This window comes from Notolepis coatsorum (genome assembly GCF_963971535.1).
Source record: "Notolepis coatsorum genome assembly, chromosome: 7".
Lineage (NCBI taxonomy): Eukaryota > Metazoa > Chordata > Actinopteri > Aulopiformes > Paralepididae > Notolepis > Notolepis coatsorum.
The window spans coordinates 73,397,245-73,410,126 of record NC_140171.1 but is presented as its reverse complement, the minus strand read 5'-3'; the positions used below and the strand labels follow the sequence as shown (position 1 = coordinate 73,410,126).

The 12,882-nt window shown below is 45.8% G+C and overlaps 1 protein-coding gene across 1 annotated transcript in view; it reads left to right on the top strand.

Annotated features, from left to right (window-relative positions):
• Positions 1-12,882, top strand: part of LOC311231680 (prominin-1-A-like) — a gene marked incomplete at its 5' end in the record, with an annotated part of 145,731 nt that overhangs the window by 106,946 nt on the left and 25,903 nt on the right. Inside the window, 4 exons of the mRNA XM_084318308.1 lie at positions 4,680-4,783; positions 5,365-5,449; positions 7,839-7,985; positions 10,074-10,145. Of these exons, the coding sequence (XP_084174434.1) occupies positions 4,680-4,783; positions 5,365-5,449; positions 7,839-7,985; positions 10,074-10,145 (408 nt within the window). The remainder of the gene's footprint in view (positions 1-4,679; positions 4,784-5,364; positions 5,450-7,838; positions 7,986-10,073; positions 10,146-12,882) is intronic.

Genomic DNA, 12,882 nt, shown 5'->3' with positions numbered 1-12,882 from the left:
TCCGGACCACAGCGTCTCTCCCTCGGACTCCTTTACCGTCTTCAGAGCGGACCGTACAGAGGCCTCCGGGAAGAGCATCGGCGGGGGTGTCTGTCTTATGACCAACAACGGCTGGGTAAATCCCAACGAGATCAAGGTACTCTCCCGTTCATGCTCCCCCGACATGGAACACCTCTCGATCCAATGTCGCCCCTTCCATCTTCCACGCGAGTTCACTGCAGTAATCATGACTGCAGTATACATCCCTCCCCAAGCGAACGTCGCCAGGGCGCTGGCGGAGCTACACGATCATCTAAACACACATCAGATCAAACATCCAGACGCGGCCATGATTGTAGCCGGGGATTTCAATCAGGCGAATTTGAAAAAAGTCATGCCGTCTTTCTTTCAACACATCGTCTGCTCCACAAGAGGAGGGAATACACTCGATCACTGCTACACCCCGTTCAGAGCCGGATACAAGGCTGTACCGGCTCCACCATTAGCGGGAGCGACGAACACGTTGGATCATGCCGCCATTACCCTGGTGCTGGCATACAAACAAAGATCACGTGACGCCGTCATGTCACGTGAGGTAAAAAGATGGACCGACCAATCAGAGGCCATGCTTCAGGACGCACTTGATGACGTCGACTGGGGAATGTTTGAGGGAAGCACCAGTGACGTCAGCGAGTTCACAGACACCGTTGTGAGCTTCATAACAACACTCACTGACAGTATTGTCCCCACAAAGAAGGCGAGGGTGTTCCCGAACCAGAAACCATGGGTGGACAGTACTATCAGAGCAGCTCTGAACTCTCGCACCACTGCTTATAACCTTGGCAGAGAGTCAGGAAACATGGAATAGTACAAGACAACAGTCTACACTCTGCGCAAGGCTGTTAAACTTGCGAAAAAGACATATGCTGACAAGATGGAGGCACAAATGGCATAGAATGACACAAGAGGCTTATGGCAGGGACTGAGGACGATAACTGACTACAAAGTCAGCGCCCCCTCAATGGGGAGCGACGACGCCTCCCTCGCGGACCAGCTCAACACCTTCTATGCGCGGTTTGGTGCAAACAGCGGCGCCGCTAGCTCAACGGCTAGTGACGTCACTGGCGCACCGGCTGTTGTGGAGGGGGGGGGGGGGCATCCGCGGGGGGGGCGGGGACACTCTCTCATTGACGGTACACAGTGTGAGAAGAGCATTTATGCAGGTGAACACCAGAAAGGCTGCTGGTCCAAATGGAATAACAGGATGCATACTTAAGTCCTGTGCTAACCAGCTAGCCCCTGTGTTCACCACCATATTTAATCGATCCCTGAAGGAGTCAGTGGTCCCTGCCTGCTTCAAGATGTCCACCATTATCCCGGTACCAAAGAAACCCTCCCCAGCAGGTCTCAATGACTACAGACCGGTGGCACTCACCTCTGTGGCCATGAAATGTTTCGAGAGGCTGGTCAAGGATCACATTTGTGCCTCCCTCCCCAGTGATATGGACCCTATGCAATTTGCATACAGGCCAAACAGGTCCACTGACGATTCGGTCTCCCAAGTACTGCACAGCACCCTCTCTCACCTGGACCGTCAGAAGGGGGGCTATGTGAGACTGTTGTTCATTGACTACAGCTCAGCGTTCAACACCATAGTCCCCACCAGACTGGTGGACAAGCTGATCGAGCTAGGTCTGAGCTCCGCTCTGAGCGCCTGGATACTGGACTTTCTGAGTGAAAGGCCCCAGGCGGTCAGGGTGGGGGGTCAGACCTCCAACACATCACCCTGAGCATCGGGTCCCCCCAGGGCTGTGTTCTGAGCCCCCTGCTGTACTCACTATACACACATGACTGTGTGGCCAAGTTCAGCTCCAACTCCATAGTGAAGTTTGCGGACGACACAGTGGTGGTGGGGCTGATCTCGGACAACGATGAGAAGGCCTACCGGGAGGAGGTTGAGGTACTGGAACGCTGGTGCCAGGACAACAGCCTGCTCCTGAACATTGGTAAAACCAAGGAGCTGATCGTGGATTATAGGAGAGGACAGCAGGAGACACACACACCACTGAGGATTAACGGGGCTACCGTGGACAGGGTGAGCAGCTTTAAGTACCTGGGGGTCCACATCGCAGAGGATCTGACATGGACAACACACATAGACTCAGTCGTAAAAAAGGCGAAGCAACGCCTCTACCACCTGAGACAGTTAAGGAAGTTCAGAGTATCTGGGAAGATACTCCAGTCCTTCTACTCCGGAGCTGTAGAGAGCATCTTGACTGGAAACATCACTGCCTGGTATGGAAACAGCACGGCACAGGACAAGAAGGCCCTCAGCCGAGCGTACCACGGGTATTGCACTACCACCCCTGCAGGTTCTATACAACAAGAGGTGCAAATCCAGAGCCTGCAGAATAATGAAAGACCCACACCACCCCAACAACAGCCTGTTTATGCTGCTGAGGTCAGGCAGACGCCTGCGAACACCAGCTGCTAGGACAGAGAGACTTCGGCTCAGCTTCTTCCCCCAGGCCATCAGAGCCCTGAACACTCTCCACACACAAGCACACATGAGCACACACACAACACACACACTGTACACGCTCACACACTAGCAGCCAATTTAACATGAGCAAGCACACACTCATGCTGCACACGCCCACACTTATGGCCACTAAGGAAAGGTCACTTTAAAAATAGTATAGTATAACCGGAGATTGTATAAATTAGCATGTACAGAAAGACACTACCAAAGGACCTAGCATGTCCTCCATGCTCTGTAAATAACTTATGTACATATACCGATATGCCCTAACATGTTACTTGTTTATTGCACAATGTTACTTGTTTATTGCACAATGTTGATTCTATTATATGTTATTTGCACATTGTTGCGGGCAAGACCACCCGCATTTCATTGTATACTTGTATGCCGTGACAAATAAATCTCTTGACTTGACTTGACTAGGACAAGTGCATGACAGTAAGGTTAGTCAGGGTTAGATTTTATTTATTTAATTTAATTTTTTATCATTTCAGATAATGGTTGAAGAAGTGAGTCTTTAGTCGACGGCGAAAGATTGAACGGGATTCGGCTGTCCTAACTGGGATGGGTAGTTCATTCCACCATTGTGGGGCAAGGACTGAGAATAGGCGGCTTCTCTTTGATGACCCTCCGGGAGCTTGGATAGGAGTAGGTCTGAGGCGGCCAGAAGATGCAGAGCGTAGGGGTCTTGAGCGTGTGTAGTTAGAGACCATTGACCGGAGGTAGGCGGGAGCGGTTCCCTTTGCCGCACGGTATGCTAGGTCGAGGGCCTTGAAGCGGATACGTGCAGCAATGGGGAGCCAGTGCAGGTCCCTAAGAAGTGGGGTGACATGGGCCGACTTCGGTAGGTTTGAGATCAGGCGGGCCGCTGCGTTTTGAATGAGTTGAAGAGGCTTGGTGGCAGTGGCCGGGAGGCCAGCTAGCAGTGCGTTGCAGTAGTCAAGGCGGGAGATGACTGTTGATTGGACGAGGAGTTGGGTGGCTTCTTTTGTCAGGAAGGGGCGTATCCTTCTGACGTTGCTCAGGAGGAATCTGCAGGTTCTGGTTGTCGCTGCGATGTGAGCAGAGAAGTTCAACTGGTCGTCGAGGACAACACCAAGGTTCTTGGCGGTCGGGGACGCGGTCACAGCTGCATTCTCGACTGTGATGGAGAGGTCGGTCAGGGGGGAGGATTTGCCCGGTGGGGACCACCCCCGAGTTGAGTGAGGAGTTGATGGTTGCAGTTAGGAATGGGAGGATGTCCGGTGCTATGGTCTGGAGGAGTGGGGAGGGTAGCTGCCATGTAGTCGGACGGTTCGATGTTACCAGTGTCAGGGTCTTGGCTTCTGTAATGGGAGAGAAAGATGACAGAGTGAAGGATGAGGTTCTTGATTCAGTGTTTGGAATGGGTGGGCGTTGGGAGAAGGAGCTGTGGATGTTCTCCACTTTTTCCTCAAAGAAGATCGCAAAGTCTTCGGCAGAAAAAGATGAGGGAGGAGGGGGTGGGGGGGGAGTGAGGAGGGAGGACATGGTAGCATGCAGTTTGCGAAGATTCTTGGCAGAGGCCTCGATCCTATGGTGAAAGAAAGAAGCTTTGGCATTAGTAATGGTTTTGGAGAATGTTAACAAGAGGTTGTGATATGTGTCGATGTCAGCAGTGAGGCGTGACTTTCTATACTTCCTCTCAGCCGCTCTCAGGACCTGTCTTTGTTCTCTCACTGCATCCGTCAGCCATGGACTGGGTGGGGAACGGCGGTTAGGTTTCTCAACGAGGGGACAGAGCTTGTCGAAGGAGGTTGCAAGGGCTGAGAGGAGGGTGGAGGTTGCTCTCTGTTTTTGTTTTTGTTGGAGAGACCTTCCTTGTCTAAGCAGCATAGAGTTGCATAACATTCAACACTACGCCTCTGTGTGCTAACAAATCTGTGTGTGTGTTTATCCTTCTGTATGCTTTTATATTGATAGATGGAAAATGTAAGACTTCTAATGTGTGTGTGTGTGTGTGTGTGTGTGTGTGTGTGTGTGTGTGTGTGTGTGTGTGTGTGTGTGTGTGTGTGTGTGTGTGTGTGTGTGTGTGTGTGTGTGTGTGTGTGTGTGTGTGTGTGTGTGTGTGTGTGTGTGTGTGTGTGTGTGTGTGTGTGTGTGTGTGTGTGTGTGTGTGTGTGTGTGTGTGTGTGTGTAGATCATAGACACTCCATACGTGGTTCATCCGAAGAAGAAGAACTTCCTGCCAGGCATGTTGTTCCAGAACCCTAACATTGAGCTGACTGTGGGCAGCATGTACCGGTAGGACCACAAACACACACACACACACACACACACACACAGAGAAAGAGGTTAGCTTAAAACCGTGTTTCTCCATAAAGTCAGATCTTCTGGAATATAGGGCCTTGCACAGAATGTTCATGTAGTTATCGATCTCCCAACATAGCTGACTGCAACAAATAAACAAAACCAACCATTTTGAAATAAAATGGCTAATGTACAGTGTAGAGTTGGTAACACTAGAAAATCATGATATTGGTTCCACTGAATTGTTTACAAGATTTTGTTGATATATTTCTTATACAGTATATCAATTGTTGTTTCTTCTAACATGGAGGACAAATGGGCATTCTAAACTCTATTTGAGAGTTAGGAGGTTTAGAAACGACAGCAGATAAGTGCATTGTAGGAGATGAGGTGTGTGAGAACCACACAATGGCACCCTCAAAGTGTGTGTGTGTGTGTGTGTGTGTGTGTGTGTGTGTGTGTGTGTGTGTGTGTGTGTGTGTGTGTGTGTGTGTGTGTGTGTGTGTGTGTGTGTGTGTGTGTGTGTGTGTGTGTGTGTGTGTGTGTGTGTGTGTGTGTGTGTGTTCCTCTCCTAGGGAGTGCTATGAGAACAACGGCCTGTACCACGCTCTGCAGCTAGAAACCATGTTTAATGTCAACTCCTTCCTAAACAGAACTGTGGTAAGTGCATGTGTGTGTAAACAATGTCATGTTGAATGATTATATTAGCATCTGTGTCCCAAACATACTGAGTACATTAACCCCCTGGACCCTACTGTTCCAAATCTGAACCTTCCTGAACTTGAACTTCATGGGTTTGTTATGGAATATTTGTTAGTGGGCATGTTCAAAGTACCTTGTATATGGTACCATATTGAAGATCACAACTATCACAAAATGCTATAAATATGTGTATGATTATCATGATTATTATTGTGATTATTCTTATGTACAGCAATCTTTTCGAGTTGAAATTGAACTTCAAACAAACAAATGCAAACAAAACCACTTTACTGACATGGGATTGAAAAGATTAGAGGGTATGGGATTTAGACAATTTCGTGGGCAATATAGAACAGTTGACAGATTATAATATATAATCTATTGTTCAAAAGTTATGAATGAATGAAACTAAATCTCACAAATATAAATTGTTAAAAAATAGACTCATATTTATTTTTATTCTTTTACTATTATATTTATTTATCTGATCATTTAATGTGTGCATTCAAATTTGTATTCAAACGTTCGCCCTCTTCCTAGAGGTAACACTGCTCTCTCTATCTCTGCGGGCCTGAACGTCTCATCCTTGGGGGTCTGTGGGCTCACGTGAGGGGTTGGTTGTGAGCTAGCAAAAGCTAGCTCTGCTGCTGTCTCGTGACCGCAATAGAGGCTTACCGGAAGGGCACTCTGGTACTCGAGGCACGCTGAATATCCCATCTCTTTCCATCTGCGGCCAGAGTTAATTAAATAAAAAAATTAGACTTAGGATGTCATCAGTAGTCAACACACTAATAACTAGGGATGTCCGATATTATCGGCCTACCGATATTATCGGCCGATATTGGCATTAAAATGTGATATCGGAAATTATCGGTATCGGTTTTCAAAAAATATATATATATCTTATTATTATTATAATTATTTTTTTTAACCTTTATTTACCCAGGCAAGCAAGTAAGAACAAATTCTGATTTTATTTATTGTCAAAAGTATGCATAATGTTGTGTTAATTCCACGACAAGAGATATGTTTTTTTTTTATCCACTTTTTCTCCCATTTTCTACATTTTCTCCCATCCCAATTTCGTATCATCCAATTCAACCCTCCCCTGTCACGAACGCTGTTTCTTGCCTCCCACAAGCCGGCTGCAATGTGGACTAAGTCATACATAGCACAAGTCCCCTCCGGTACTTGAGGTAACAGCAGTCGCATCTTCTCACCTGCGCAGCTCGATCTCTCAGTGGCGAGGAGTAACGCGTGGGACTGTGGGAGGCTCACGCTGCCCCCGACACTTCCTGATTCTACTGCACAGGCGCACCAACCGACCTGTAGGAGTCGCTGTCCACAACGCCCGATCCCCACCCATCAGTTTCCCACCCCCTAATACGGCCAATGTGTATTAGTATGAACGACCAGCTAAACTGAAAGCAATGTGGAGCGCTGGGCTCGAACAGGCGAGCCCAGCGTCTCCGCATTCGTGGCGAGCGCCTTGCCCACTACGCCACGTAGCCGCCTCGACAAGAGATATGTAATGTTAATTACCTGAAATGATTAAGTTTTTTGGGGGGGGAAACCCTGCATATATCGGTATCGGTTGATATCGGTATCGGAAATTAAGAGTTGGACAATATCGGTATATCGGTATCGGTAAAAAAAAGCCAATATCGAACATCCCTATAATAACTGTGAATATATATATTTTTTTTAAACAAACGTACAATTGGAGAAAGCGCAACGGGCACAAGGCCTTGAATGTAGCCGTGATGAAGTTGCTCTGTTCGGGGCTGTTTATATGAGGTGCCGTGAAACATTGTATTGTTTTGCTGGAGCGAAAATATTCACCAAAATTACAGCAAAAACATTTCACAAACACTAGAAACTGTTGGAAACTGAACGAATCCTATAATATGTTCAACAACGACGCTGTTCTTACAGTATCCGTACTTACAAATGGTTGCTTCAAGATGAACAGTGAGACTGAGCGAGTCAGTATCCCGGCGCATGGTTAGAAAAAGTCCTGCTGCCTCTATTGGTCGGTCCAAATGTCCGTCTCGCCGTTTAGACCAATCCTATTAAGCCATCCCTGGGACTTACAGAACGAGAGTAGCATCTCTTAACCGCACAGTCCTTCCCGTCCGAATGCCAGTTTGAGTGACAGTGACAGGAGTGACAATGTTGTCGGCGCTGACTGAATCGGTTCCCAGGGGTACATTAACTTGTGTGTGTGTGTGTGTACATGTCTGTGTGTCATACTGTGTGTGTGTGTGTGTGTGTGTGTGTGTGTGTGTGTGTGTGTGTGTGTGTGTGTGTGTGTGTGTGTGTGTGTGTGTGTGTGTGTGTGTAACAGTACAACAAGGACCTGGCTAAGGTGTTGGAGGGTGTTCAGATTGACCTGCAGGACATTAGTCTCTTAGAGCAGGAGGGCCGAGACAATCTCCTCAGCTTCGCCAACTCTGGAGTCGGAAACATCAACTTTGCAGCCTACCTGACTGAGGTAATGTCTGTCTGTCTGTCTGTCTGCAAGAGTAACACCCCTGCACAAAAAAGGCAGTAAATTAGACCCAGGCAACTACCGCCCTGTTTCTATCCTTACCTCCATCTCGAAAGTCATGGAAAAAATTGTATACGAACAGGTCGAAAAATACCTTGCGGTATTTAATCTAATCTACTAATTCCAATCTGGCTTCAGAACATCCCACTCCACTGACACATGCCTTCTCTATTTAAACGACCACATCAAACAAGAGGTGGACGCGGGCAAATACTGCGGCATGGTCATGCTGGACCTACAAAAGGCCTTCGACACTGTCAATCACACCATTCTGATTGACAAGCTAAAAGCAATTGGTTTTGATAGTCTATCAGTGAGCTGGATGCAATCCTACCTGGAGGGGAGAGAGCAGATGGTGGAGGTAAACGGTACCCTATCCCCCCCCTCACAGTAAGCTGTGGTGTTCCACAAGGAAGCATACTAGGTCCGCTACTGTTCCTAATTTATGCAAATGACATGTCGTCAGCTTGTGACTGCAACTTGTTCCTGTTTGCGGACGACTCAGCCCTGCTGGTCTCTGACAAGAACAAGTTACAGGTTGAAAAAACCCTCAGCTCAGAACTAGGCAAAATCTGCATATGGCTCGCTGATAACAAACTATCATTACACATGGGCAAAACAGAGTCCATTCTCTTCGGTTCAAATAACAAACTCAGCAAGACCGACGGCTTCTCAGTTACAGTGGGTGACAATATTGTCACAAGGAAAGAAGATATTACCTACCTGGGTTCCATCCTAGAGGCAAATCTTTCCTGTGACAAAATGGCATCCAATGTAATAAAAAAAGTCAACCAACGAACTCGATTCTTGTACCGGATCTCCTCACTGGTAAACAAGAATACCCTGAAGACTCTGGCAGGAGCACTCATTCAAGGGTACTACGACTATGCTTGCACCTCATGGTACCAAAGCACCTCAAAGGCGCTAAAAACTAAATTACAAACATCTCAAAACTAACTGGTCAGACTACTGCTTGACCTTACTCCTAGAACCCACCTCACCCATGCCCACTTTGACAACGTAGGATGGCTTAGAGTAGACGACAGAGTACAGCAACTTGCAATGGGCCTGGTCTACAAGATACACTACACGACCAAGGTACCCATGTACATGTCAAAATACTTCCCAAAGGTCAGTGAATACCACGATCACAACACCAGAGGGAGCTCCACAAATCATGTTAAACCCAGATTCGGCTCAAACAAGGGACTAAACACGTTTCGCAATTGTGCCACATCAATGTGGAACGCCCTACCCAAAGCTGTAAAGGAATGTGAATCACTACCCACTTTCAAAAACACTCTCAAAAAACACCTACGGGAGACTGCAATTCGAAACTGGCCCCTGTAAATGTCCTAACACAACCCCCTCCAATGTACAGTAAATTACCAAGTATGGTCTTGTCAATATTCCAATGTACAGTTTTGCTTGTACAGTTGTACAGTGTCCCCCTCCTACCCCCCCCCCCCCCCCCCCCCCCAACCACCTCCAATGTACAGTCCCCCCCCACCTACCCAACCTCCTCCAATGTACAGGTTCTACGTCAAATGTATATACTCTTTTTTCTGGACTCTTTTCTTATCACAAACAGTACTGTATTTGCAAATCTGGTATGTCATAAATGTATAGATATAGCAGTACTGTCTATCTGTATGTCATATATGTTACGATGAATTGAAAATGGGGGACCCTGATATAAACAAGACGAAAGTCTTTCTCTGGTCTGCATCCCCTTAACAATTGTATGTATTGAGCTGTACTGTACTGTACCCATTCTGCAATCTGTTAATAAAGTTTTCAATCAATCAATCTGTCTGTCTGTCTGTCTGTCTGTCTGTCTGTCTGTCTGTCTGTCTGTCTGTCTGTCTGTCTGTCTGTCTGTCTGTCTGTCTGTCTGTCTGTGTCTTTCTTTCTTTCTTTCTTTCTTTCTTTCTTTCTTTCTTTCTTTCTTTCTTTCTTTCTTTCTTTCTTGTGCTTATGCTTATGCTTATGTGTTAGTCTTACTCATCCTCTTGTGTGTGTGTGTTCTAGGTAAATAAGGGTGTTACTCTAGTGGACCTGCTGTCTTTCTCCAATGACTTGGAGGCCCAGGCTGACCAGCTGGTGAGTCGCATTCAAACACACACACACACACACACACACACACACACACACACACACACACACACACACACACACACACACACACACACACACACACACACACACACACACACACACACACACACACACACACACACGTATGCACACACACACACACACGTATGCACACACACACACAGTGGACCAGAGCTGTGAGGAAAGTAACTAATCCTGCACTGGGAACGACACAGGGGTCACGTCTCAATCAACTCTCAAAACTAAATTATTTTGGTTCTTAAAGAATAGGCTTTCTCATGTTCGCACACAGGTCTTCTTATATGAAAATAGTGTCCCTATAAAAGATTTTTTTAATAAAAAGGTCCACTGAAGGTATTGCTATTAAAATCCTCAGTCTAAGAGATGACCTTGCCCCTGGCAAGCCTTCTAGTGATCCATTGTTAAATCGCCTCTGAGTGAATCTCTTCCAGTAATGAAGAACACTCTTATCTCAGTTCTGGATGAATCCCACTCAGGAGAAACACTAATCTGTGATTATTCTAGCAGGAAGTGCAGAAACATCTGCACACCTATCACTGATATCCATATAAAGCACCATTGTTTAAAGGCATGAGGACTAGGGTTGGGTACCTTTCACATTTGAACCGATACCTACCTGTGAATCTACCTACCTCGGTTGTAAAAAGAAAGAAATCCAAACTTAAAATAATTTATTATCATTATTATTTCGAACAATTTGTTAATATATACGTATATAATATTGCAGCGAGCGTTGTCTGCATCTAGCTTTGTAAAGTGTAACAACACTTGCGACCGTTTTCGGCTTGCCATTGCCCCGACTGCTTTGTTGTTGAATCAAGTGAAATCCTAGGTAAGCGTGTATTGTGCGTGTGAACGTTGACCTGAACGTGCGGCACACTTCATATAGGTTTCGTTTCGCGGTAAACGAAACGTTGACGTCATCTAAAAGAAAATAAAAAATGTGGCACCGGCGGATCTCATGTGAATCGGTACTAGTACAGACGTGATTCGGTCGGTACCCTTAAAAGTACCTGATTCGGTACCCATCCCTAATGAGGACATTATTAAATGTAGCGTAATACCAGAACAAACTAAGAAGCTCAAGGATTCCGTACTCTATACTAGAGTACTTTGTAATCTGTACTCTGTAATATACTCAAACACTACGTCACCGCCCTTTTAGGGCGTGAACTACCATTACCTCATCACTTAATTGATCAATCACCAGTCAGTACGTATCAAAAGTGAAACTACTTTAGGGGAGGAGTTTACAGGTATATAACCTGCTGTTTGTATTATATTTGCATTCCTATCTTCTCCTGCGTGAGGCACCCATGCTGTTGGATCACAGATCTATAACCTACTTTTACTTGTGTGACTTAGGCCATGTCCAGACTAAACCGATTTCGGTCGTATCAGGCAAAGTATTTGATCGTTTGCACCTTTCATCCACACGGAACTGCGTTCTGGCAGCCTGAAGACGCTACTTTCTGAGACCGGCTTCCAGAGTGCGCAATTCTGAAGATGCCCCCCTTGCATCACCATCTTTACAAGCGAAACGCGTCTTCTCCTGAACCGATGACGCGATAGCCCACCTCTCCCTTACCCCGCGTGTGAAAACATCACAACAACAATGGCATGTACAGAGTAGTTGTGTTCGTGTTACAGAAGCTATTGAGCTTGATCAGGCTTTTACAGCTAAATGTACTGCGCCTGTACTACCACCGTCGACAACAGATTGACATCTCCCTTAATCCGCATGCCCTTTTTCTGAAAACCCAAGTAGTAGCCAAGCACATTGTTCCATAGCATAGCCCTTCAGTTGATCATGACAAATCCTCTCTTACCTTGACGATTAAAAAGCCTCCATAATTTAGTAAATAGTATTCCCATGGCTGGTGTTGAGCTGTAGCCAGCTAGCGTTGATGCTATCCAATGCTATCAACATTAGCTAAATAGCTAACCAACTAAATACAATAGACAGTGGTATCCATCACCCTGATGGAAACAAGACAAACGTCTTTCTCAGGTCTGCATCCCCTTAACAATTGTATGTATTGAGCCGTACTGTATTGTACCCATTCAGCAATCTGTTAAATAAAGTTTTCATTCATTCATTCATTCATCCTGAGGTAATGTTAAATACAGACAACGTTTGCTAGTCGAAATTACTGGACACACACAGGGACAAGTTAAACATCAATCAATTAATTTATTCCAACAGGTAGTTTGAGCTGCATGTGAGCCGCAGTCTTTCTCTCCTCTCCTTTGGAAACTAATGTTACGTTAGCTCGAAAAGCACAGAACCGGCCGACACAAGTTAAGCTGCTAGCAACAGACACTATAACACTTCCAGTCGGGGGTTTTCAAAATAAAAGAGCGACGTCTAAAACAGGAAAGACATTTATTTTGTAAATTTGTGGCACGCACTTATTATCTTGAGACGTTTTCGTTTTTACGGAAACCTTTTTTTAAATGAAAACTAAACGAAAACGAAAAAGATCAAAATCGTTTTAGTCTGGACAAGGCCATAGAATAAACTCATCCTTTGTTATATTCTGAAATCTGACTTTGTCTCAATCTTATAACTCAAACACCTGTGTGTATTCAACCTTGTCCACCGTTGCAGCAACCAATGAATATGCCATGTTCGTTCAACACACAAAAATGTTAAATACATTTTTAAATGGGAAAACCTGCTCCAATGACTTTTTGGACT